Raw genomic sequence first — 25,781 nt, 5'->3', positions numbered from 1 at the left:
TTCAACTTTATAAATGAAAGAAGACGAGACTAAGGTAGTCTTGAAAACTTGCAATCCAAGGCTAGCTAAAAAGTGTTCTCTGTGCCATGTATTTAATTTTGTTAAGAAAATCCTTTGTATCTTTGACATAGGACGTCCCCTTCACAAGTTATGGTTGTAAGCTCTTATGTATAAATATCGCTAGGGGCTAAAGTCCCCGTCGCTTCGGTCTCCCTGGTGTTTTTTTTTTATTCTTATGCACCTTCGGGATGAAGAAGACCTTATTTACAGAATGGATATTAAATATCAGAAATATATTTTTTTTAAATTCTGATAAATGCTATTGTATGTGTTTGTGTCACTACCCTAATTGCCATAGTAAAGATGTGGGATTCTTTCAGTTTGTACCTTCGTTGTGTCCAATAGTAACTAATGTGCTTTGACAGCGAACTTTAGTAGGGATATCCCTCGTTAAAGTCATCACAGTGTGAATGCATCAAGTGGTATCTCTTCCCCACTCAGTATTCAGTTGGATATTCGTGGGGTCCCTATGAAACCTTATAAATGTTTCCGAGGAGCATCATATTGCACTTTTTGCATCTTCTGTGGATTAATTTTGTAAATTACATGAGAGAGATCTCTTCCAACATCAGTAGATGTGTATTTTAATTTTAGATCCCTTTTAATGGGGATATGTTACTTTTTTTTAATGCGCATTGGGGTCGCATTTTGCATTTTTTTTTTACTTTTACTTACCTGCCTCATTTCCTCTTCCTTTGCCTGGCTCTACTAAAAGCAAAACGTGTAATTAAAGGGTGACTCTGCTCATATGGTTAAGGGTGTTGTTCCACCTAGGAGGCCTCTTAAGATAAACCTAAAAGAAACCTATCTGACAATTAGTTTTTTCTCCTTAGTGCTCCCTGTCACTTAAAACCAGTTTTAAGGATTCATTGAAATGCTACAGTTACCTAAAATGAGTCCTGACATTCCTCCAAAGCCCTACCCTATGTATCACAATCTGGCTGCCTACTGTCAGTCCCACGCGTTATGTCATGTTCATGGATGTGAAACACCAAAGCTTTACAGACCATAATACACATCGATGGAGAGTGAGTTATGATGTGTAATAGGTGTGAGGGAGTGCGGTGTTTGTGAGATGGGAGTGAGGTCCTTTTAAACTTTAAGCCCTCAACGGTAAAGCCCCAGTGATGTCAAGAGATTACGAGATCAGACAGGTTTCAGAGGCCAACATTTTTTCGACAAGTACTGCAAAACTCGATGCTATTTAAAAAAAAAAAAAAAAAAAAAAGGAATACATAAATTTCAGATATATATATTTAACTAGAATGCATATTGAATTTTGCATCCATTTGGCATGCACCCCCATTGATGGGAATAAGAGCAGCCAATCGAATGTGTGCCTGCTTAATGCTGAAATCAAAATAATCGTAATTTCTCAAGCAAAATACATGCACTAATTTTATGCAGTAAATGCATTTGAGTCTATTAAAAATGGACTCTGAAATAGGCTTAACCCACCCCAAACACAATCAATAGTAATAAAACATTAGCACTCACATATACTTTTATAAATATATTTCTTTTCGCCCAGGGGGAAATGTGTGCATTCCCCAGTACTCAAATGTAGGGCCTAATGATTTTTATTGTATGTTATTAGGGATTTGGTAACAAGACTGGATCTTGGTGGTTTTGCAGAACAGGTGAAGCGCTGCCGTGTCCTGTTCCGACAGAATATCCCATCTGCTCTATTTTTGGATCCATACCAGCTTTCCTCTCTACGGCAGCACAATCAATCTGAGGTAGATATGTGTTTCTGGTTATATATTGGGAAGGTTCGGTAATACGTATACGTGTATATATATATATATATATATTACTCTGAAAAGCCATAAGAATTATTCTAAATGTAGGGAGATCGAATCAACGGTTTGAAAAATGAAGACTGCGCTCCAGGCTAGCAGAGAATCCCAAACCACCAAAAGAATGAAATAGCATATGGTTTTAAGATGTCTCTATATAAATATATTAATGACGTGGAAATTGCTTTCTGCAGGTTATTTTGCTGGCAGCAGTAGACTTGGAAGCACCTGAGTATCTGGCTACAGGGCAAACTGCACTCATTTATGCTAAACCTGACCCAGCATGCATACATTGCTTTATATCCATCGTTCCAATCCACGCTCGATATCACCGTCCGTCTGCTGTCTCACATGATGAATCTTTCACTTTGCAGAACCCTCAAATACTGATATTCTGCAGCAAAGGTAAATTTACACTAAAAAGAAAACCCTTATTTATAACTAGTGTTATACACATTACCATTTCTCGATTATTGGCCTTTATATGAAATCATTTTACCAAATCAATGTTAGATTCATCCACATCTCTGAGGAAACAAGCATACTCTGCAGCGCAAGTGCAATATTTGGGTGCAGGCCATCTTCTCTTTGAAGACAAAAGTCTTATCTACGCCAAAGTATCGTACATAGGCAGCAAGATGCTCTCATTATTGAGTTACACTAAACAAGCTCAGAGGCTTAGTTCTATTAAGTCTTAAAAGAGATTGTAATCTCACTAGTTTTACCTTTTAGATACTAGTCCAGAAACATTTTATTATTGCAAAACTCTACTGGGTGCTGTTTTGTGCCTTTTGCTACAAACGATGCAGCAAAATATTGCATATCTATCTCTCGTGTGCTCCAATGAAGTATTTTTGGGATCTCACAAGATTAATAATGCAAATTGCATCTTATTATGTCAATGTTTTGGTTCTCTTCACATACATATGCAGAAAAGGGTCCAAAACAACTTAAAATTGCTTTACTAAGGTCCTCTGAAGACGTACCCTAGGTAATCATGTCAAACAGCGGCACTTGCAGCACCATACTATGACATTATTCAGGAATACAGGAATTTCATGGTGTAAGAAAACATATTTGGTGACTCAGACCTTTGTGCCTTCTCCACTTGGGCTCTCCCAGAGATGCGTGTGGCATTACATAGACATAGGAAATATAAGCGTAATTATAGTAGATAATGTAAGTTACCCAGCCCGGTGTGTTTCTGATTTGTCATTAATACCTACTTTGTTTTTTTTCAACATTTTTGTTTTACTGTGCCTGTAAGTATAGCATATGTTACAGATTCCCCTCACAGTGGCTGCTCTGATTACCCTGTGGTTGAAGCTCCTTGCGGAGTAGATAGCGGCAATACTTGTGGGTGGCTGGATGTACCTTACATTCCAGTAAGTATCGATTACCAAGCATTCCGGGAACTGCATATTGTTTTGTTTATAGGACACCGATATCTGTCATTTGTAAACTTTAAATTTAACGTAGATGAAAACACACTTCGAGTGCATTTTATGATCACTGCGTGAACCTGTAAATGTATATGTCTTTATATATTTAATTACCTTACAGTGGATAAATAATCCGTTACACCTACTGTTGTTGTGTATGCAACCTTTAGCGACCAGGGCAGATCTACTGCTTTAGTATTTATACCCTCTAAGCACCCAACCCAATACTTCTGCCGACACCTGCTTGTTTTCTGCTTACAACCCTTTTTCAACTGTTGCGTGGAAAGTAATATTTGTATTTTTTTCACACAGGTCCCAAAGAAATTATTATTGGAAGTGCCAGTAGGGATGACACAACATCAGCCAGTAGTGTGTACTGTTACAATAGCAGTGACTCTGGTGTGCACCTGGATGATACTTATAGCTGTGTACAAGCACAGCCATTTATTAGTAAAGCCATCTGTCTGAAGTCCATTCACTAAAACTGTTTTGTGGAGTACCCACTTCCAAAATTTGTTTCCTTATATTTAAACAATAATTTTAAAAACACATTTTGTGTTTACTCTGGTTATCTTTGTCTAATATTAGTTTGATAATCTGCAACATGCTATGACAAATATGCAAAAATAGGAGAAATTAGAATCAAAGTACTGTACAGAAAACCTTGCACCAAAATAATGGAATAACCCCACCTTTACATCTTTGGCAGGAGGCAAGCCATCAGTTCCCTCCAAAAGCCCCAGTGACGGAAGGTTCCATCACATTTCTCCCCTATGCCACCTGCATTCCCTCCCTGGTGCTGCCTTGGGGAGATGAGCCAGCTACGCCATCTTCCGGGCCCTCACTCAGCTGCTGGGGAGTGATGTGGCCTACATCCCCTCCCAGGTGCTGCCGCTGGGGAGATAGGCAGGCTGCCACATCTTCCTGGATCTCTGCAGCCTTGACAGGTGCTAAGCCAGAGGCCAATGGTGTTCTGCCAGCGCTTCAGCTGGGGCTAAGGGATCTTCTAGTTTGGCCTGCTGCTGGGGAGGTAAGATGGCTTCCCCCACTCCCATCTGGTGCTGGGGAGGACAAGTTCCTCTGCTCCCGGAATTGTGAGCTGCCGCCGGGGAGATGGATTGGCCGCCACATCTCCCTGGATCTCTGTAGCTGTTGCAGGTGCGGGGCAGAGGCCAGCGGTGCTCTGCCCTGTTGCTAGCGCTTCAGCTGGGACTAGTGAATCCGCCGGCTCCGGTGTCATGGAGAGGCCGCCTTCCAGCAGATGCAAGTACTCCATCTGCAGGTACCATTCCAAGTCAGCTGCCAGGGTCAGATCCTGGGAAAGCGGCAGCATTTCCTCGCGGTTTCCGTACAGGTCCCAGACTAAGAACTACCAAAGTCGTCCTCTTCTACAAAAGCCTCCCATTCCATTACTTATACTGTATGTAAGCTGACGCCATTTTGTCAGTAGCAGTTACAGACTGATGAGAGTGTGAGACAGCAACAGCTTAGCAGAGGCTGAGATTAATGCTCATTGCTTCCCTACCATACCGCCAGTTCATTATAGATCGGTGCAGAAAATGTACCATTGTGGGGTGGATTGAAGAAGCTGTAGTGACTACTGCAGTGTAATACAGGGACTGCAACATTTCTTTTTCATTTGTTGCCCATTTATGCTACTAGCCGAACCTCTAATTTGTGGACAGGTTTTTTTTTTAAATTATAATTTTCTTTCTATTATTCTTCTTCATTGATAAATATTGGTGACAAAACCAGACATTATAAAATGTATAATATATAATATTGTATAAATTCAGTCCTGCTCCATTGGGCTGCATGTGCCTAGCATCTGCAAGTGTGTGCCTGCCCAGGCCCCTACTCCTACTGCACCACCTGTTTAACCATCCTTACTCTGGGGCAACATTTTTTGTGAACTCCTATAATATTGTGGAAATTCAGTTCTGCTTCACAGGGCTGTATATCATCTGCCAATGTCTGCCTGCCCAGGCCCAGTGCTCTACTACCACTGCTACAGATGCACCTCTTTGACCATCCTTACTCTGGCGGGACATTTTTTTAAATTCCTATAATGAAAGGCGAGTCCAGAAGGTGTCAGGGACTTTCCCCTCTGGTAACCCCCCCCCCCAATAAATGTTGTGACACGTTAAAAAACGCAGCCTAATTTTGTAGAAGAGGAGCAACCCGGGAAATTAAATTTGTTGCCCGATATAAATGAATGTGGCAGAAACAAAAGAAAAAATTGTCTGAAGCGATTTTGCTCATCATGCGCAAATCTAATCTTTAATATATAAGAAGCTATTCCAGTGGTTCCACCCTATATCCCAGAGGAAAACTTTGGTAAAGGTATAGCTAAGGGGCTTTATATAGACTTTTCAAAGAATAAGGCATAAGAATAACGTATATGACTTATACATTTTAAGGTAAACTAAATAACTCATGTGAAACACAATGAGATGTCCCTGCACATAGACCAGAGGGGGGCCGCTAACCTTACATTCTTGACAGTCACGCTAAAGAATCCACGTTAACATTTTCTGCAAGTACTTTAACCCATTCCGGACTGCAGGAATTTCATACCCTGTTTGTTAACCCGCTAATCACCTTTTCCATACTTGATTTACGTACAGAAGTAAATGTTTTCTTTGGGGCAAGGGTCTTTTAAAATCAGGGAAACGCATAAAACATAATTACTAGTGATACATAAAAAATACATTTTTTTTTTAGCAATTTCACTTCCCTTACAAAAGGGGCGCCACTGAATTTTAAGGCGCACACAGGTATATGCATTAACGCGAAGGCTGAAGCGTTCCATTAGTTATGCATTACACAGGGTCGCTCATCCTATTGAGCAGTACAAACTCATTGGTATTTGTTGAGACTCTCGTACAACCTCGGAGATTAGATGTTTTAAACAGGAGACGTTTAGTAAAACAGATGGTAATGAAGCAAAACGTGCCGCATGCAGCGTACTGCCTGCTCTGCAGCCTCCATTGGTTATATGTATAAAATAAGAACAGCTCAATTAAACATAACCCAACATCGCACTGTATTACAAAAAAAAAAGTGACGCGCTTCCCTTTCCCGCCACCCCTCACATCTAGCCCCGCCCACCGGCAAAGCTCGCGCAAGCCAAGCGACTTCCTGTGAGGTACACACCCTCTGTCGCGCGCGTTACGTCCACGCGCCTTCTCTTTAGTCCATGCCCTCTAGTTGGATGAGCGGTGGCGGGTGAGGCTCTGTATGTCACGCAGCTGGAGGCTAAGAGGGGGAGGAGGTGTGGCAACCCGGAACCGGAAAGGGTGAGGAGGAGGAGGAGGAGTAGGTGGAGCTGAAGCAACCGAGAAAGGGTGCCTGGAAAAAGAGTAACAGGGAGCCGGCACTGGTGGGGGCAGGAGTGCAGGCCGTAACACGTCATTACAGCACCGGGTAATTATACTCCGCTCTTCGGTCTGTTTCTATACGTATGTAGCGTAAACCTCTCTGTGCTGGTGACACGTTTGTGCTTTGGGAGGGTAAGCGGCTTAATAGGGGAACTCATAACTTGTCCATCCAGACCCCCCCTCACCGGGGGTAAACGTGTTAACGGGGTATTGTACCGAGTAGCACAGAATGCTTTGGTTATGGTACTATGAAGAGAGACGCCGCTGATTGGCCTGTTTCCTGGTAGGGCTTGTGAAATCATCTGCAGGCTTCTAAAACTTAAAAGGCTTCCATTATTTGTCATCTCTATTTGCCTTGTATATATAAAAAAATCAATTAGGCAACTAAATTGTGCCTACATTTGTACTTCCCAGTACAGGTACAAGTAATGCTAGGTGCAGTTTCCCCCACATGGGCATTTTGTCAGAGGAAGAAAACTTATAGGGAAGTTGCTGTGTGTACAGTAGGCCTTCCTTTGTATTGTGTCTTGGATTGGGGTGTTGGGGAACAAAGTATAGAACATACAGATTTTCTTGTTTTTTATTTTTTTTTGTAATTTAAATTTTTGGTCCTATATCATTCTTTGCATTCGCTGTCAATACCTGCAAATAAGTGAGTGGATGCTGACCAGAGCTGCGATGTCTTGATGGATCAGAAAATATAAAGCAAGTACTTGCCAATAATTTTGCGTAATGTATGATGTAAGCGGCGTGGAACATCTGAATGAAAGCGTGTTCTTCTTGCTAGTAAGCGATCATTTCCGTGTCAGGCGTCCTGGGTTCTATGTTAATATTGGTTGTGTGTATAGCTGCTTATTCCGAACTACTTGGCGCTATCTCCCGTCACTCTAAAACATAGTGACACAACATAGCACCTACATTGTTTTAGCTGACTTATTCTGTTCTGTTTTTATCCATTTTAGGGTTGCTTAGACAAAACAAAAGTCGTGATCTGTCAAAATAAACCGTATAATGTTTAACTCTTAAAAGATTACAATCCTCGCGCCCTCAACCTCCTCCCCTTATTGGCAAGTCAGGTTGTTTTCTACTGACTTGGCTTTGTTTGGGCAGTACGCCTTGTGCGTTATCGTTTCCATGACCAAATTGGTCTTTAATACCTTACACAGCCTTTATTAAAAATGTTTGTCTCTGAAGTGGTGTTTGCATAGGTTAATACTTTAGTATGCTTGTTGTGGATGGTATGGAAGGAACAAACTAAAGGAAATTAACTTAAACAGTAATCAAACTTTTAGTACATCCGATAAATATCTTGATAGGTGGGTGAGGGGCTACATAGATACCCCTGTAGCCTGTGTGAAGAGACAGCAGCTATGTATATGTTGATTTTAAACTGAACTCTGCAATTTGAGGCTTGTTTGTGCTCGTCTTTCACATTCTGCTGTGAGCTCCACCTGCCTCTACGATCTGAAGTTGCCTGCAGGCACAGATTTTTTTTTCTTCATCTGCTTTGTAATTTTTGAATGCGGAGCGCTGTGGAAGTTGATGACATTCCACGCTAGGTTGTTGCTGTATTTACACAGTGCGACTTTCATGCTAGGATCTGTGTTCCTATACACACGTTGATGATTTTTCCCAATAATAATATGTTAGCTGGAAAGCATATTGAAATACATTACACACACACTTTGCTTCCTGTTCTGGTTTTATTGTGTGAACAAGTATTTTTGTATTTATGCCCCCCCATTGTTTTTAAACCTACCAAAACTTTGGCCTGAGCCGTACATCCTGTTGTCATGGTGTGAATTATGAATTCTGATACCTTGACTTAAGACTTGTGTTGAATTCTAGGGTGGAACATATTCGTAAAGATAAAGCTTCAAAGTTATCAGTTATGTCAATAGTAAAATGTTAGGAGGCAATGACTACTACAATTTTTTTTAATTTTTTTCTGCCTCCAGAATCCCTGATTCTAATATTATGTCCATGATATGTTTATATATCCTGCAGAATTTAATACGACTTGCTGCTTCTAAGCTAGTCGTGGGAGGTGTTTTTTTTTTTTGTTTGTTTTACTTTATCGCTTGCTGAATTAAGACTTTAAAAACAAAAATGAATTTTGCTTGTACTGTTATTACATGTATAAGATCCATCCGATGTGGACATGCAACATTCTAGGCATTCTTTGAAACGCAATACAGCTTTTATTTTTATAAACCGACACTGATGTAAATGCTACACATTAAATGGGATGTTCACTGTTCCTTGATGTTTTCTGCCTGATTGCATGCACAATCCCCTGGACCTTCATCTATGTGTACATGTGTTAGTGGAGGGTTGCCAGGTAATGATCTAAAAAAAACAGACTTTGGAGTCTCTTTGAGAGGCCATGCATGCGTTTATTTTGAAAGGGTTTTAGAGAACAATACTTTAAGCTCGTGTTTTTCCTCCCCTGTCTGTGCTGACTGCAGAATTGAAGAGAACTTGAAGCAAACAACTGATGGGTTCTGTGATTATTCTGAAGGGAAAAACTGGAGACCTTAGTGGACACAATGCTTATACTTCATGTTCATTGCAGAGAAAAGACCTTCCAGATTAATTTTAGTGGGACTTTGCAGTTAAAGGAGTACTACAGTCATACACTTTTTTTTTTCTTCCTCTTCCCAGTCCAATGTTTCATTTATTTTAAATGTTGATGTACTGCATGAAGCATCTACAGTGCCCTCTACTAATAGTACACTTGGTAAATGGGAGCAGAGACTGCTGTGAAAAATGGTCTTTAACTCGCCACAAGTTGTTTGGAAGGGCTTCAAGAAAAAAGCCTCTACTCTCATCCAAATGTAACTGTCTTCATTTTCCCAGACACTACTGGAACTTCAAATGGGATCTGGTTCTATGGTCAGAAGAAACCAAAAAAGAGCTTTTTTGGCAATAAATACCAGAGGTGGGTTTAGCATACAGAGATGTATAAAAAGAAAAAAGTACCTTATGCCCATGGTTAAATGTGGGGTTGCTCTTTAATATTTTGAGGGTCTCCTCGGCCAGAAGATCTGAACCCCATCGAAAACCTGTGGGTGAATTGAAGAGGAACATTCAGCGTCGACCTCAAACTTTGAAGAATCTGGAGAGATTCTGCATGGAGGGATGAACTCGGATCCCTTGTCATGCATTCTCCAACCTCATCGGGCATAGTAGCAGACTCAGAGCAAAGAGAGATGTACATATTTTATTTTAAAAACAAGGGTTAAGCAATAGACAAGTTTCTTTCTTTGCTCATATTTACCAAGGGTGTTAATATTAGTGGAGGGCTCTATAGCTGCATTCAACAGCCTTTGCAGACATCTGTGGGATCTGTTAACTAGCTCGGACCTCATTGATTTTCATGTTCCATTATTACTTTGCTTCTAGCTCTAGTGTTTTTATTGCTAGCTTCCGATTGAAAATAGGATTCCGAATTATTTTTTTAACGGTTCTGGGTTGTGAAAAAACCCAGAACTCTACATTGTTGACCTTACACTATTATACCTTGTTGACCTGTGTCTGTAGATGAGTGATGCTTCAACTTCCCCTTAATTTTAGGTGGAAGGGTTTTCTATCAACTTTACCCACCATAACTTTACCCACCATAACTTTACCCACCATAACTTTACCCACCATAACTTTACCCACCATAACTTTACCCACCATAACTTTACCCACCATAACTTTACCCACCATAACTTTACCCACCATAACTTTACCCACCATATTTCTTGTGCTTCCCCAAGCCTCAAATAGTAAGCCAGTATCACAACCTCATACTGACGAGTCCCATTGAGGGCGAAACAGCTGTCTATGAGCGGTGATCTGGCTACTGCACCTCTTACCTGAGTTTTGTCTGAAGGCTGTCTTGTACAGCGGGCAATTACTTTCAAGGGATCCATGTATAAAGTGGATATAGAGGTAAAAGGTGATCGTTTGACCTTATTTGCATGCGCCTACCCAGAATCCCTTGTGGTTGTGGCAGCACCATGAGATTTCTGAGGAAAAAACAAGCCTTCTGGCTTGTCTGGTAGATGCGGATGAGTGTTTAATAATGCTGTTATATATAATATAAATATATAACTATCTTTGTCCAATCTACCAAACACCCCAATGCCTTACCATACTACCTGTAATAAGTAAAAACAGCTCATTGTTCATCAGCCTGCCATACGTACTCTACAGGGGAACTGACTTCATTAGCATTGCCATAAAGAATCTGCTCATTGTGTTGTCTGAGCAGGAAAATCTGCAAAATCACATGATTGGTAATGTTGTCAAAATGTTGATATGTTGATGTTTGATAACAGATAAGTCTTTTGGTGCATCTAGTCTGCCTTTTTTTTGTTTTTTGTTTTTTTGGTTCATGCTGTGAAGACCCAAACTTTAAATGGGTACTCCAGCCTTCATATTCACTTTACTGTATATAATGACTACATGGTCATAATCCCCCCCCCCATATACATTTTCTCCATTGCACACCCCAGCCAGTTGCTGTGCAGGAGATGTGACACTCCTCCATGAATGAGATATACTCGCCTCTGGTTAGCTCCAGCGCAGGCTCTGTGAATCTGTTAAGGCCACCATACCCGCTGTTATTGACTTCAATTGGATAGCTTTCCTGACACTGATCGCCTCCTTCAAGCATCTACTGTGTCACCAGAATTGTCAGACCACAGAGCAGGGTGGCAGCTAACACCTCCTGGTAACTGTTATATCCCCCCACACACACACACCTGTTTTTGTAGCATGTATATAAGGTACTGTTTCATATTCATTGTTTTTATACCAATGGCTTGGTGGATTTGTCAGGGTTTGACAGTAGCCATATTATTTACATAGGGAACACTGGATGGGCTGACTGCTTCCTCCCTGCTATCACAACCATTTTTTAAATCGCTTTATGCACCCCTCAGAGCTTTCATGAATTTTGTTTGCCTCTTATGTTCTATTCCAGGTATCAATACACAGGGCCCAAAAACTGGGCCCAGGGAGAGAATTCTCTGGCTTATTCCTCCTGTTGATATTCCTTATGAAACATCTTAATACCCCCCCCTCTCTGCTTCAACTGCCTCCCCCCATTCCTTTACACTTGTTGAGGTCATAAATCTTTTTACCTGCCTTTTAGTCTAAATCAATTAAATCCTCCTAGCAAGCCTAAGATACGGTAACTTCGACATGACAGGAAAAAGGATACAATGTTCCACAGGAGTAAGAATGTGTATATAAAGGGAAGTTCCGTCCAGGATTTCCTATTGTAGAACCATTCATGCTGCGGGTAAATCTGTATGCGCTTGTAATTTAAGACCTTAAATAAAGCCTTGCTCTTTTTAGCCCCCCCCCCCATGTTATCACAACCCACATCTGGCAATATTTCTTCTAAATGGCGAGCTGTACATAAAGTTAAAAGGAATTGTCAATGTGCTCATTAGAAAAGAAATTGCTTGGCGCAGAAACCATGCAATATAATGAACAGCATGGCTGTTCCATCAGAGATCACCTTCACAAGGGGTCTACAATGCTATCGTTTGTTTAATTGGCAACCAAGAAGGCAGAGGCGCTCAAGACCGAGAGGAGACCTTAAAGGTCCGTCATGCCGCTTTATTACTGTTATTCAGCAATATGTAAGCCATGTTCCCTTGGTTGATCCCAGTTTAAGAGGAAATGGAGTTATGTTTTGTGAGAAAAGTCATTTTGGCTGCTCAACATTTGCTAGTTTTGCTTTTAAAAGTGCCGGGTTAAGAAAGTGAAGCCTAAAAGTGAGAGTTTGATTTATGTTAAAGCTGAGACGTACTCCCGACGCCGGGAGTTAACAATTAAGTAACACCCAGCAATAGCAAACAATGTAAAAGCTTTTTGTATGGCTGTGTTTGTCAGACGTCCGCTCCTGCCCGAGGCATTGTCAGTCGGAGCGTTTTATCAGAAGCTGTGCTTGTGTGCAGCCACCAGAACAAGGAACGATCCTCTGAACCGGTGACCTGCAGTGTTTGGAAGCTCTGCCGCTTTTAAAGAATAGCATGCTACGGTTCTTCTGATTCCTAGGAATCGTGGTACATCTGTGGGTATACACAGTGCTTGTCCAAAAAGTTAATAACATTTTGTAGGAAATGGTAACGCTAGACAGATGCCTATTAGGAGAGATCTGTGGGAAAAACTGGTTACTAGAGGTTACCTGATGGGGAATTAGTTTAAAATGCTGGTTTATTGGTATCTGATATTTCTCCCGCTGTTTATTTTCCCTTTGATTTCCTAGAGAGGGCAGCGACTGGCCTACGCAGCCCGTGCCGCAGGTGCCTCGCTCTGCTGAATAAACAGCCGTGGAGAACAATGGATGTTTTCTCCCTGGTTGAAATCATTGACATGCGGGCTGCGGCGTCATTAACCTCTTGCTGACAGGAAATACTATAGTCTGATGTAGGCTTGTGTGTCCTCGTGTTATCGAACCTTCTGTTTGCTCATGTATGTTTCGCTCATGGGGCACTAAGCAGTCTCTTTACTATGCATATTTTGGCAGCATTGAGTGATAAGCGAATTTGCTAAAGGACTCAGTGTACGGACACCTCTCCTTGTGTTTATAACATTTTAGCGCCAGCTAAAAAAGTTAGGAGCCAGGATTTTTTTAAAACAGTTGGTCAGGAGTGATCTGATCATCCTCAGCCCACTTACTAAACTCACAGCATTTGACCTGGAAGCACCCTGGACTTCCAGGTCAGTGCTGTTTTTTTTTATTATTATTATTATTTTTTTTTTTATTTTTTTTTCTCTTTCAATGCTGATGTTCCATTGGAGCACATCATTGACTGATATTTAGTCCCCACAAGCTTTTGGGGACAATTGTTAACCCCTGCAATGCCACGAATGTGTCATGCACAGTTGTGGCATTGAAGGGGTTAACGCTGCACTGTTGCTCTCATGGAGCGATCGGACAGCAGGGGAGGGTTGGGGCTGAAGAACAGTCTCCACTGTCCCTGAAGCTGCCTCTGGCAGCTGGGACACAATTGCTGGTCTATAGGCCAGCCATTGCAGGGGGAGTGTCTTTGATGACTGCTGTAGGCTTCCATGCCTACAGGAGTCATCAAAGGGCTTTTGGGGGCTCGTTTTTGCTGTTGCTGGCCTGCCTGGGCTTCCAGGCAGACCACCAGCAGCAGAGCCCCTTACAAAACGGGAATTAACCCCTAAATGCGGCATTGAAGGGGTTAACGCTACACTGTCACTCTCATGGAGCGATCAGGCAGCAGGGGGGTGTTGTGTGGGGACCCAATCAACACACAACCCCCTTCCCTGAAGCTGCCTGTGGCAGCTGAAAACACGATTGCTGGTTTTCCTGCAACTGTGGTTTCAGCCTACAGGATCACTCCGGATCTCAGGCTTGGGGGCGGGCTCGAAGTGGCTGTGCCACAGGAGTCTGGGCAGACTGCAGAAGCAGCGCCCCGCGTGGTGACACGGGGGCAATTTTTTGTAGATGTAAGAGACTGACAAACACCTCAAAATTCTCTGTCGCCATGGTGACCAGGTGCCTGGGATATATATATATCCTATTCTAAGCTTGTATCATTTAAGTGCTTAATGCCACACTCAACAACCTGCTCTTACTCATTTCGCATAAGTCAATGTGTAATAGACAAGGTATGTGGTCGATGCCCTGGCTACTGAAGAGGTGACTCTTACAAGGCCTTCATTCTACAGAGAGACAAAATACCTGCCATAGCAGATCTCTACTTCTTGCCAGTTATTTCATATTGGTGTTTGCTTTAAAGGACAGGCTTGTATACATTTGTACTGCTTTCTCATGCTGACTCATTTTGTCAACTATGGAGGAATATTTCAGAATTAGAAATATAATATACATTATATCTAAATATAATAGTATATGTCCTTATGTGTGTGTATGATCCCAGCTTTTAGGGCTGCATGTTTATAGAATACGGTTATGTAGTTAGGCGCACACACGTGCACATCCTCCTCCTCTGTGATGGAGGTGGAGCTGACTGGCACCCGGTATATTGTGTTCTGCCAAACACATCTCCTGCATGGAGAATTCTCGGGGTGAACAAATGAATATGGGAGGATTTTGCAGAATTTGCATAGGGGAGACCACGTAATGCATTAAAGTGCATATGATGGCTGGGCTGCCCCATTAAGACCGTATGAACCAATTTGCATTCAGTAAAATACTGCGAAAGCGGAATAGACTTTATCACGCGTTTAAAAATTAAGACCAGTACAGTCCCCAAATTTGTATATTTTTAACATTGAAATCTGAACGTTACTTTTACTCATCCCACTTGCTAATTATCCCGGAAATTGCAACAAAATCGGTGTCCAAAGCGTTGTACTGAATATAACGGCACGGGTATGCTCCTCCTGGGTGTATGCAGGGTGCCTCCTCCTGCGTGTCTCTATCCTCTGCTCCCGATAGATGTTCGCATCTTAAACCTTTTAAAAACAACTTTGCCGGTATAATAAAATGTATTGCATATGGAGAGGTAGGATAGAACCCAAGATATTCATGTTTACAACTAATTATACATGCCGTTTGTCAACACTATACAGAGCATTCAGTTCACCTTCTCACTTTGACGGCACCCTACTAACAATGTGAGGTGCTGCTGTATTGGACATTTTGATAAAAAGTTGATGGAGTACCTATATGTGGTATCTTTTCTTAAACTTAAGCTTGTGAGCAGTTCATCAAATGTATCCGTTTGTCTCAGTCTGTCCGTTCTAGTTTTCTCATACCCTTTGAATGTACGCACTGTAAGAATCGCGGCGTAAATTGTTGTCACTGTATAAATTGATACTTTCTGTCCTGTATACTTTATTCCTTTAGTAGGGAACGTCTTTAAATGGTCCTGCGCATGGCTACTGTTCAGTAGGGGCAGTTATAGGATAACTGGCAGGCTGGTTATATGAGGCCGGCCGAGACAAAAATAGCTGAACTGTTATTAAAAGATTATTCACCTGCTGAAGATTCCTGATCCGTATCCCTGAAACCCATCTGGTTTTCACAATACTTGCAAACACTTTGTATAAAGCATGCACATTATCAACATTTTTACAGGGTATTTTTTAAATTATATTTTCCTATTTTATTACTGAAACTTTGATATTTAGTAATGATTGAAATGCTTTTAATAACCAAAGAACACACTTGTAGTGGATATATAGGATATATAATTTTGGGGTTAATTCACAGAAATGGGTGATTATCATTTTTATCTAGCGCTGTACAGTGGGTAGACGGGCCATGACAGGTAGTATAGCACGACAATTTGACTTAGAGACAGGTGAGGAGGATCCGGCTCAAATGAGCTTACAATATAAAGATTGTTTTGCAAGTGAGTTTCCATTTCAGTTCTCTGATTTCACTAAATTACTTGGAAGGGCTCCCCATCCCTGTGTAATGTATAATTAAATCAGTGGGATTTCTTGAGTCACCTCAATGACTTTAATGCAGGGCCAGCTCAATCTAGCGCTGAGCTTAGGCCCTCCAAAATGCATTAATGATATTGAGAAGTTGAAATGTGGCTCTTCTGCTTTAGTGAATAACCTTATTGCATGTCACTCCTGCCAATTTCAAGTATGAAATAAAACATTCAAAAGGGCAAGAATTTAACAGGGCTAGACAGTGACTATTTGGGCTACTAAGAATCCCATGACATTTGGTTCTTAACTGTATTTTGGAGGGAAATTCCAGTAAAATGTAGCAAATGCAATGCCCATGCTGAAAGAAACCATATAGTGTGAAACAAAAAACAATGGGCTTGATGCTTATACGAGCTAAACAACTGGGCATTAGCAGTCACCCGTATTCCATACAATGTTAATTAACAAGTGTTAGGGATCCATGCCAAAGACAAAAGAGAGACGCCTACAATAAACTGTAGATAAAGTGAATGCAAGAAACATCAGTCCAGGTTCCTCTGCCCTGTATCATCCTTCTGGACTTCTTCATGGGTATTTTCCTCTCGTGCTTCGTCAAATACAAGTGATATATAACCTAAACTTAACCTTCCCATGCTTGTTATCACCATCTCCCATCATGTACTGTTTCTATATGGTATCTACACGTGTTTCACTGTTGATGGACTGGTTTTCTGATTGACCTGTTTTACAAACCCTACTGATCACCTGCATTATCTATATTTTTGTACCCATAATGACATCATTGGGTTTAAGTTGGGTAATTCTTTACATCTTTTCTAGGTCTGACTGATTGCAGGAAGCATGTCTGATAACGGGGAGCTTGAGGATAAACCACCAGCTCCTCCAGTACGTATGAGCAGCACAATCTTCAGCTCGGGGACTAAAGACCCTCTGTCTAGCAATCACAGTTTGAAACCTCTTCCTCTGATACCTGAAGAACGGAAACCCCGCAATAAAATCATATCCATGTTTTCTGGCACAGAGAAAGGTGAGATGTTTCTCCTGTAGAGTATTTGGAAAGAAAAATATTTTTCTAATGTGCACTTTGTTTTTCAATAAAATCCATATATATATATATAATTCTTGGACATTTTCTGAATATTAAAAGATATGGTAGCTCTTTGCTAAGGGATGAGCTCTTCCAGCAGAAGTGGTAGGGAGTTTAAACATGCATGAAGCTGTCTTGGATCCAAGACAAGATCAGGGACTGATAAAATGAGCAGACTAGATGGGCCGAATATGCTGTCAAGTAAAGAATTTCTTATAAATGACCCATTGACTAAGAGAAAATACATTTAACCCAACTATTAATAAAACTCTTGTTGACGTGCCACATTCCCTTGGTGACTGTCCTTTTAAGAATATCATTGAGAGTTAACAAATTTGCTGATTTAACATTCTAATTGTAAATGTAATTTCTACGTAATTGTTACAGCTACTATTGTTGTGGTAATACCTAAAATATTTGTTTTGACTGGGGCTAGCAGAACACGTGGCAGAGTGTGAGCATGTTTTGTGTTTTTGATTTGTAAAGCTTGTAAGGTGAGGGCTGTTCGCTTTACAAACTAAACTCTAAATGTCAGTCCCTTTTTGTAGTTTGATGAGCTTAGTTTACTGATGTTTTTATTTCCTTCACATTAGCTTAGTGCGCCAGTAAGAAACATTGCTGTTGTTTCATTTATTTTAACCCGTTTGAAACTTGGGAGGCCACTTTATTTCTCAAGATCCTACAAAGTATCTCTGTAGACTTTAATGTAAAATATTCAAATAAGCTGTGAGAGCTGCAACGGGTTTTACTTTGTCTGGGTGCTAAGGCAGGGAGATTTTGGCATTGTTTTGATGATAATCTGTGGATACTGTAGATCCGTTCATAAATTTTTATCTTGCTGTACTCTGAATGTTGTATTTAATGTGTTGTGCCCTCGTCTTGGATGTATCCAGAGGCTATCCGGTATGACAATCACTTCTGCTGACTTGTGTTGTAGTATCATTGTTTTGTCAAAGAAAAACAAAGTAGGTTACCAGAGTGTATGTGTTTTGGTGTGGAAACATCAATATGTTTTTTGTTGCCTCTGGACAGCAAGCAAGAAAAAAGAGAAGGAGCGTCCAGAGATTTCCCCGCCGTCAGACTTTGAACATACCATCCATGTGGGCTTCGATGCGGTTACCGGCGAATTTACTGTAAGTGTCATAGATTTTCTGTGAATGCTGTTCATACTTCAGGTCTTCTCAGAGCAGAAATGCTCACATTAGCTATGAAAGTTAATAAAGTTACAATAAGGTTGTATATTAAATGCTTGAAAAAAGTCTGCTTGTGTATACACTACCAACACTGGTGTAACTACAGGGCTCGCAGCTACGACGGGGCCCGTGCGTCTAGGGGACCGGTGCGACCACTGCGACCCCCTTCTTGTCTCCTCGTACCGGTTCAAAATAGTTTAGGAAGGGCCCTTCCTACCTGAACCTTACTGATCCAGGTCAGAGGGGCCCTTTCCAAACTATTTGAACCAGTACGGGGGCACAGAAGCGCATCGGGCGCCACATCACATGAAACCGAGGCTGCATGCAAGCTGCAGGCGTGCCTGGAGGTTCTTGGGATGAATTTATGTAAAATGGAGTGTGTATAATTTGTGTGTTTTATATATGTTGGAAAGGTGGGGGCAAAGAAGGTACAGACCAGTTTTGTGGTGGCAGCGATGGCACTGAGTAGCTAAAGTTGGGGGGCTTGGAGGAATTTTCACACCAGGGCCCTGTGGTTTCTAGTTATGGCCCTGACTACCAAGAACCATGGCTTTGCCTTTTTTTTTTAATGCAGCAGGCTGAATTTAAGCACCCGGAGTTGTTTGCACAAATCAATTATAAATTGAAGAAAAAAAGAGCACAACTCTTGTGAAATGGAATAGCCTCCCATGAGGCTAATTGATGGTGGTTAATACAGTAAGGCAATGTAAACATGCATGGGATAGCTATACAGATATTCTGAATCTAGGATAAAACGAATGACCAATTAAGGTCTAAGACTTTACATCAGGAAAACGAAATGGGCCAAATAGTTCTTCTCTGCTGTCAAGTTCTTTGTTTCAGTTTAATTCACAGAGTACTCAGTATTTGACTTACTTTTATTAAAGTTCTTATTATGCAATGTTCTAATTCTTTGTTTATTAAAATCAATGAGCGATATAGATGTCGACTAGACAGTCTTAAATGTATTGTTCCCCATGAGCGTTACAGAGAAATAATTCCCTAAGTCATGAAGCTTGAGCTTTTTCTTTGTTTTGTTTTTTTTTCTTTAGGGCATGCCTGAACAGTGGGCACGTTTGCTGCAGACCTCAAACATCACTAAGCTGGAACAGAAGAAAAATCCGCAGGCTGTACTGGATGTACTCAAATTCTATGATTCAAAGGATACGGCCAAGCAAAAATACCTGAGTTTCTCTGCCCCAGGTAACTCCACAAGGCAAATAGCATTGTTCACTTAACACAATTTTCTACTTTTTAGTAGTCATCCTTAGGCTATTTTGGAGTTAATCATTTTTTTTTACTCATTAAGGTTTGGTGGCCTTTTGGCTGGCCTTTTATTTTCTAGTTGTACATTTTCTTTTTAATGGACCACTACCCTGAATATAGTGATTACTATTTAAATAAGTATTTAAATTTTCATACGGAATCCTAATTGGCATTGTACATTCTTACATAATCCATTTTTCTTTTTAAAGATAAAGATGGAATACCTGCTGGGGTGTCACCTGCTGTGAGTATATTACTTATGTTGGAATGTTTTTTTATTATTATTATTTTACTATTATTAATAGTACTATTACTATTATGCAGCCAAATGCAAAAGGCTCGGAAACAACAGCAGCAGCAACAGATGATGACGACGATGAGGCTCCACCCCCTATTATTGCACCACGACCTGAACACACAAAATCGGTGGGCTACTTTCTGGTTTTGACCCTTTTTATCTGTCATGTACTACTATATACAGTACATGCAGATTTGGTGTGCGTATATGTATGTGTGTGTGTGTGTGTGTGTATATATATAAAATTAGATTCGTTGGTCCGGCAGCACATGGCGTTGGTCAAATAGATCTGAAGAACTCCCCTGCCACCGTTTTCGTAGGGCAAATCTAACGTGTCTCTGGCACGCCCTGGGATTCCATTTGCCTTTTTAAGGCATAGATACCTAGTTTAACTCTTAAGAGCGTTACCTTTGTACATAGCTAGCAAACCGGGCTCAGAAAGAGCACATGTACATTGCATGTGGTGGTAGTCTTTGTTATATATATCGGAACGGTCCATCACTGTAAAATTAGTACCTTAAATGTGTAATGTGCAGAGTAAACTAAGTGAAATTGAAAATATGACTGCTGTCCATGGAGCAGGTAGCCTTAATATGGCTAAGATAGCATGCTGCCTGTTGATCATTTCCTATGACGTTAAGAGATTTTCCCCACAGTAAACACCCCCCTTTCCCCATAACACAATTATCTAATGTAGGAGACCCCAATTTGCACCCTGATCCACCTGCATTTGGGGGCTTAAACTCTGGATGAGGGATTTTTCCTTACATTGTTGCCAGCTGAGCCTTGTTCTCCAGAAGTAGCCTCTGAATTGTGGCATTTACATTTAAACGTGCAGCACCAATTGGTTTGGCAGCTTATAGACGTCTCTGCTACATTACATAATTTAATGATTGCTATTGGAAGTCCTCAAAGTACATTGTTGGCATCCTATGTCCACTTTTCAACTTCATACCATATACATAGCTGCACATACAGTAAGGATAGTATGTCATTAACTTTGCACATTTTGATTTCTCATTTTGTGTAAACCGCTGTAATGGCATTGGTAAATCTTTAGTCTGTGGCTTGTCAGAATATTCAAATAAAAATGAATGCAGTTGTGGATGGATGTCATTTTTTAGCTTGCATCTTCTAAGATACTATGTGTTTGTTTCAAAGATGTATACCCGTTCTGTGATTGACCCGATACCTCCTCCTGCTGGTGATACGGACAGCGCAGCAAAGAGTGCAGACAGACAGAAGAAGAAAACAAAGATGAGTGATGAAGAGATCATGGAGAGACTCCGTAAGTTATAACCACACTTAAAAATGTGTAACGTCTGACTAGTTAACTGATCTGCACCATTCCCAATACCTGCATAACCCCTGGTGTCTCGTTTTCTAAGGTTTATATTACCTCATTCTCTTGTATAGTAATTCTCTTTTGCCAGTTTTAGGTTTATATGTTTATTTATTTTTTAGGAACCATTGTGAGTATAGGTGACCCAAAGAAGAAATACACAAGATATGAAAAGATTGGACAGGGGTAAGTGTCACACAAAAAATATTGTGTACTGTCTGTGTTTCATGTTTGTAATACAAGAAGCAGTGAGATCTGTCCGTCATTGTGTAAAAGCGTTCGTATCAAGCACATTGACCTATACTGAATTTTTAAACTGAGGGTTTACTCTCAGTCAAATTCTTCCTTAGGTTTGGGGGTCCCCACCATCTGTTATGTGTTGCGCTAAATACATATGTTTTATACTACAATAATTGGTTTTTTTTTTTAGCGCTTCTGGTACTGTATTCACTGCAATTGATGTAGCAACTGGTCAAGAGGTAAGGCTGTTAGTCTGTCACACATACATGACTGCTTACATAGCAACATGCAACTCAATTTCATTCAGCCCATTTACTATGGCCATGCTTTTGTGTAATTGTAATTCTTCTTGCAACTCTATTCTGTCCTTGGCATTGTCTGATTTAGTCTAGCCTTTTGCCTGTTCCGTGCATGTTTACATTCCCTCATTGTATTTACTACTACTTCTGGTGGGAGGCTGCGTCACCCTTTCAGCAAGGTAAAACTTTCTTAAATCCCCCCCCCAACCTGTGACTTGGATTGTCTGCTCTATTAGATATTGTATTGTTACATTTTACTCCTATATTCCTTGTGTAAAAATAAGTGTAGTGAGACTTTCTACTTTTCTTATCTCTAGGTGGCCATTAAGCAAATAAATCTCCAGAAGCAGCCCAAGAAAGAGCTTATCATCAACGAGATCCTAGTGATGAAGGAACTGAAGAACCCCAATATTGTTAACTTCTTAGACAGGTACAAAGGCAAAACTGTGGTTTTCCATTAATACATTGGTTTCTGTAACACTTCTGCTCCCAATGTAACGGCATCCCATGGCTGTTTAACTTACTGGCAGGGCTGTATCATCATGGTGGTGTTTCAGAAAAGACAAGAATATTTCCAACAATGGTGCAATCAAGTAGTGGAATCCACACTTTAATGTAATTCAAAAACCTGAATTTGATTACAAAAGATTTCTTGCTTTTTGGTTAGCTTTATGTCTCTGAAACTTGCATTACAATAGAAGTTATTGTTTTTTATGTTCTTACTTTCTGTGCCTGCAGTTTCTTAGTGGGCGATGAGCTGTTTGTTGTCATGGAATATCTCGCAGGTGGTTCTCTCACAGATGTGGTAACCGAAACTTGTATGGATGAAGCACAAATAGCAGCTGTGTGTAGAGAGGTGAGTTTTGCCCCGTACTAAATCTACATGAGACAAGCAGTTTAAATCTAGATTTATGATATTGTTTTATTTGTATTTTGTATTGGGTTCTCTGTAAAAGTTACTGTGTCTAATGTTTGTTTTTTGTGTTTTTTTTTTTTATTTTTTTTTTTTTATATACACACATGGTCAGTGCTTACAAGCCCTGGAGTTCCTTCATGCTAACCAAGTCATCCACAGAGATATCAAGAGTGACAATGTCCTTTTGGGAATGGATGGTTCTGTCAAACTGAGTGAGTGTTTAAGGGTCTTTTTAAATGACTTTTTAATTAAAAAAAATAATAACTTCACTAAGTGCTTACCATGTAAGTCTATGTGGTTTTTAAGTGTGTAACTAGCGTGTGCTTAACCACAGGTATACTTCTATACGATATGCAATGCTAACTGTCTTCCTATTTTGGACACTTACAAAGCTGTGTGTATTATACACGGGAACATAAGATCTCATTAAGTTCTCTATTTCAGTTTAGTTGTAAATTAATAATCGGCATAGATCTGGCAACTACTTTCTGCAATATTTTAATATATTTCATAAAATTGCACCTATAATGTGTATGGAATAAAATATTAACATGTTGTAGACACTGATTTCAGGAAATAAGCTGATAGTTTATAGTCTGTAAATAATAATGCTCTTGGTATTTTTCCTACAGCTGACTTTGGCTTCTGTGCTCAGATCACCCCAGAGCAGAGCAAGCGTAGTACGATGGTAGGGACACCATACTGGATGGCTCCAGAGGTAGTAACCAGGAAAGCATATGGTCCTAAAGTAGATATATGGTCTCTTGGTATCATGGCCATCGAGATGGTGGAAGGAGAGCCACCTTACCTCAATGAAAATCCACTCAGGGTAAGTAAATTAAAGAGTCAAACAGTTTGTATTCCTGTGGAACTAGTTAACAGTATTTGAAAATAGTATGCCAGATGCAATGATAAACGAGTAATGGAAGGTAGCAGTCACATGGATTGAGCGACCTGCCCTCCTTCTCAACTTACAACTCCATGCTGTATGTTTCTTTTCCTTTAGGCATTGTATTTGATTGCTACTAACGGCACCCCAGAACTCCAGAATCCAGAAAAGCTGTCACCAATATTTCGGGATTTCCTGAACCGCTCTCTGGAAATGGATGTAGAAAAGAGAGGATCCGCTAGAGAACTTCTTCAGGTGGGTAGAAATGTGTTTTCCTTAATTTCCGCCCTTTATTATTAATGGTTGTTAATGGCTTATAAAAGCAGCCATGTAGAATGTATTGTCTGAGATTCCTGTGTTGAAAGGAAAACTGCTGTCCATTGCTTGCTTTTACAGTATTTTCTCCCCATTCAGCACATTGGGCTTCTACTAGTTTCTCAAGCCAGTATTCATACTGAGCACATATATTGTCACGAGAGTTTATGGGGTGTTAATCTATATAACAGTAATTCAACTCCTAGATGCTTTTTAACAGTAAAGTTGGATTACTGTCTACTTGGTTTTGGTTCCCTTACACCTTTATTTGACAAATGTATTTCTTTTACTTACAGCACCCGTTCTTAAAACTCGCAAAACCACTCTCCAGCCTGACGCCTCTAATCCTGGCAGCAAAAGAAGCAATGAAAGGCAACCGCTAACAGTCTGCCTACTAGTCCTCTCACCCATTGCCTTCCTGCCACTCGCTCTACTTCCCTTTTAACCACCTCCATATTCTAAAGTGCCACTCCTACCCAGGTCGTGGGCAACTGAGACAAGGGTAGGAAAAACCGCATCCTGTGAAGAAACAGATGAAAATGTTGTGTTCTCTCATCGCTGTGAGGATAAAATTCCTAGACATTAAATGAAAATGGAAGCTGCACCCCCAAGCTGTGCATTTTCCCTCCTGGAGGAAGAAAAATTGTGGCCTTTTTTCAATATCCCTAAGATTTTAGGGACATGGCTGCCTTATGGAAATTACTTTGTCTTCTCTTTACCCTTTCAGGGCATCGCTCTTGTTTTCTGGCCTTCTCTTGATACTTGAATAACTTTCATGCCAGTGGGGAAGCCTTAATGTTATTTCTCTGCTCTGGCTCTTTGTATTCTCCTTGTTTTTGGTGTGCCTCAGTCTAATAGATCTTAAATACAGGGAAGAAGTCTTCTTTTTATATATATATATTTAGGTCACCTTTTGTACTCTTAATGCAGAATCAAGAAGTCTACTTCTGCCTTTCTGATCAACTGGTTTAATTTAAAAGAATGGTTACTCTGCTAAAGTTTCATTGAAAGATATATGTTGACCAAAGTCACATGTCTCCACACAATCTAAATGGTTTCTCTCCCTTCTCTATTACTTATGTTCTACTTTAAGTTCATTAAAATGGCCCATCTTGCTGTGACCATGGAGAGAACAGTGTTTCATGCTCATAGATGATCCCTATATCGTATTCTAAAAAGTGCCCTTAAATATTTTTGTTTTCTAAAGGCATTGGTGTAACTATTTTTGTTTTTTGGTCCATGTGCCTTTGTGACATTTGAAGGGAAGTAGTGCCAAATATTCTCACCATTAAGGGTTTTTTTTGGGGGGGGGCAGTTGCACTTTCCTGGCTTCCTCATCCGACGGGCTGGCATACTTGCCTATTTCCAAAAAGCATTAAGTGTTCAGGCAAGAACTTGCATAATGTAAGTGCCTCTCTTTGTATGTATTAATTCTGGATTTCTGTAATACATTTTGATCCATTACCAGTATGACTACCAGCTAAGCCCCGGTTATCTGCTTAGTTGAAAGGCTAAGGTTAACGCAATTAGTAAATGAATCTGCAGTGATATATTTTGATTTATTGCTGCAGTTTCGTAGTTGTGTAAAGCCATCAAACTTCTGCCAACAAAGAGCCCCCCTGTGCTGTGACTTTCGGCAGCCCTGCACACTCGGTTATTTACGCTATTAGCGGTTGCTGCCTTTTATATTGGACAAAAGGGAATAAAAGTGTCATGTTTTATACCAGTTCCTTTTTATATATCACCTGTCTTCCATATGTCCCTGGTGGTTGGTTATTGAACATTTTCCTTTCCCTTCTACATAGCTAACTGTGCCTGAGTCTTCTTCAGATACATCTAGCCAATCCAGT

The 25,781-nt window shown here is 40.5% G+C and overlaps 2 protein-coding genes across 3 annotated transcripts in view; both read left to right on the top strand.

The window, feature by feature from the left end:
- PIGX (phosphatidylinositol glycan anchor biosynthesis class X) overlaps positions 1–4,226 on the top strand; it is a 5,210-nt gene extending 984 nt beyond the window's left edge. Inside the window, exons 3-6 of one of the 2 annotated variants that reach the window (XM_053459152.1) lie at positions 1,658–1,799; positions 2,054–2,264; positions 3,132–3,244; positions 3,614–4,226. In XM_053459152.1, coding sequence (XP_053315127.1) covers positions 1,658–1,799; positions 2,054–2,264; positions 3,132–3,244; positions 3,614–3,769 — 622 coding nt within the window. In that variant the 3' untranslated portion in view covers positions 3,770–4,226. The remainder of the gene's footprint in view (positions 1–1,657; positions 1,800–2,053; positions 2,265–3,131; positions 3,245–3,613) is intronic. The other variant, XM_053459153.1, reaches the window with a different exon arrangement.
- Positions 4,227–6,574: 2,348 nt separating this feature from the next.
- PAK2 (p21 (RAC1) activated kinase 2) lies at positions 6,575–25,034 on the top strand. The gene is made up of 15 exons (XM_053458809.1): positions 6,575–6,727; positions 16,906–17,113; positions 18,206–18,306; positions 19,419–19,569; positions 19,842–19,876; positions 19,957–20,058; positions 21,092–21,218; positions 21,395–21,458; positions 21,703–21,751; positions 22,129–22,241; positions 22,550–22,667; positions 22,840–22,939; positions 23,360–23,556; positions 23,734–23,871; positions 24,228–25,034. Exons 2-15 carry the CDS (start codon positions 16,927–16,929, stop codon positions 24,312–24,314), a joined length of 1,569 nt encoding a protein of 522 aa, XP_053314784.1. The 5' UTR covers positions 6,575–6,727; positions 16,906–16,926; the 3' UTR covers positions 24,315–25,034.
- Positions 25,035–25,781: the final 747 nt, after the last annotated feature.

Source organism: Spea bombifrons, chromosome 3 (genome assembly GCF_027358695.1).
Source record: "Spea bombifrons isolate aSpeBom1 chromosome 3, aSpeBom1.2.pri, whole genome shotgun sequence".
In the NCBI taxonomy this organism is placed as follows: domain Eukaryota; kingdom Metazoa; phylum Chordata; class Amphibia; order Anura; family Pelobatidae; genus Spea; species Spea bombifrons.
Note: the sequence above shows the minus strand (reverse complement) of the source record. Positions and strands in the feature narration are given on the sequence as shown.

What these genes read in the sequence shown, in the direction of transcription:
- PAK2 (XM_053458809.1), top strand. Translation starts at nt 16,927, where the DNA reads ATGTCTGATAACGGGGAGCTTGAGGATAAACCACCAGCTCCTCCAGTA. An exon ending in ATTGTTAACTTCTTAGACAG is followed by an intron (nt 22,242 to 22,549) that starts GTACAAAGGCAA and finishes CTGTGCCTGCAG; the next exon opens with TTTCTTAGTGGGCGATGAGC. An exon ending in GGATGGTTCTGTCAAACTGA is followed by an intron (nt 22,940 to 23,359) that starts GTGAGTGTTTAA and finishes TTTTTCCTACAG; the next exon opens with CTGACTTTGGCTTCTGTGCT.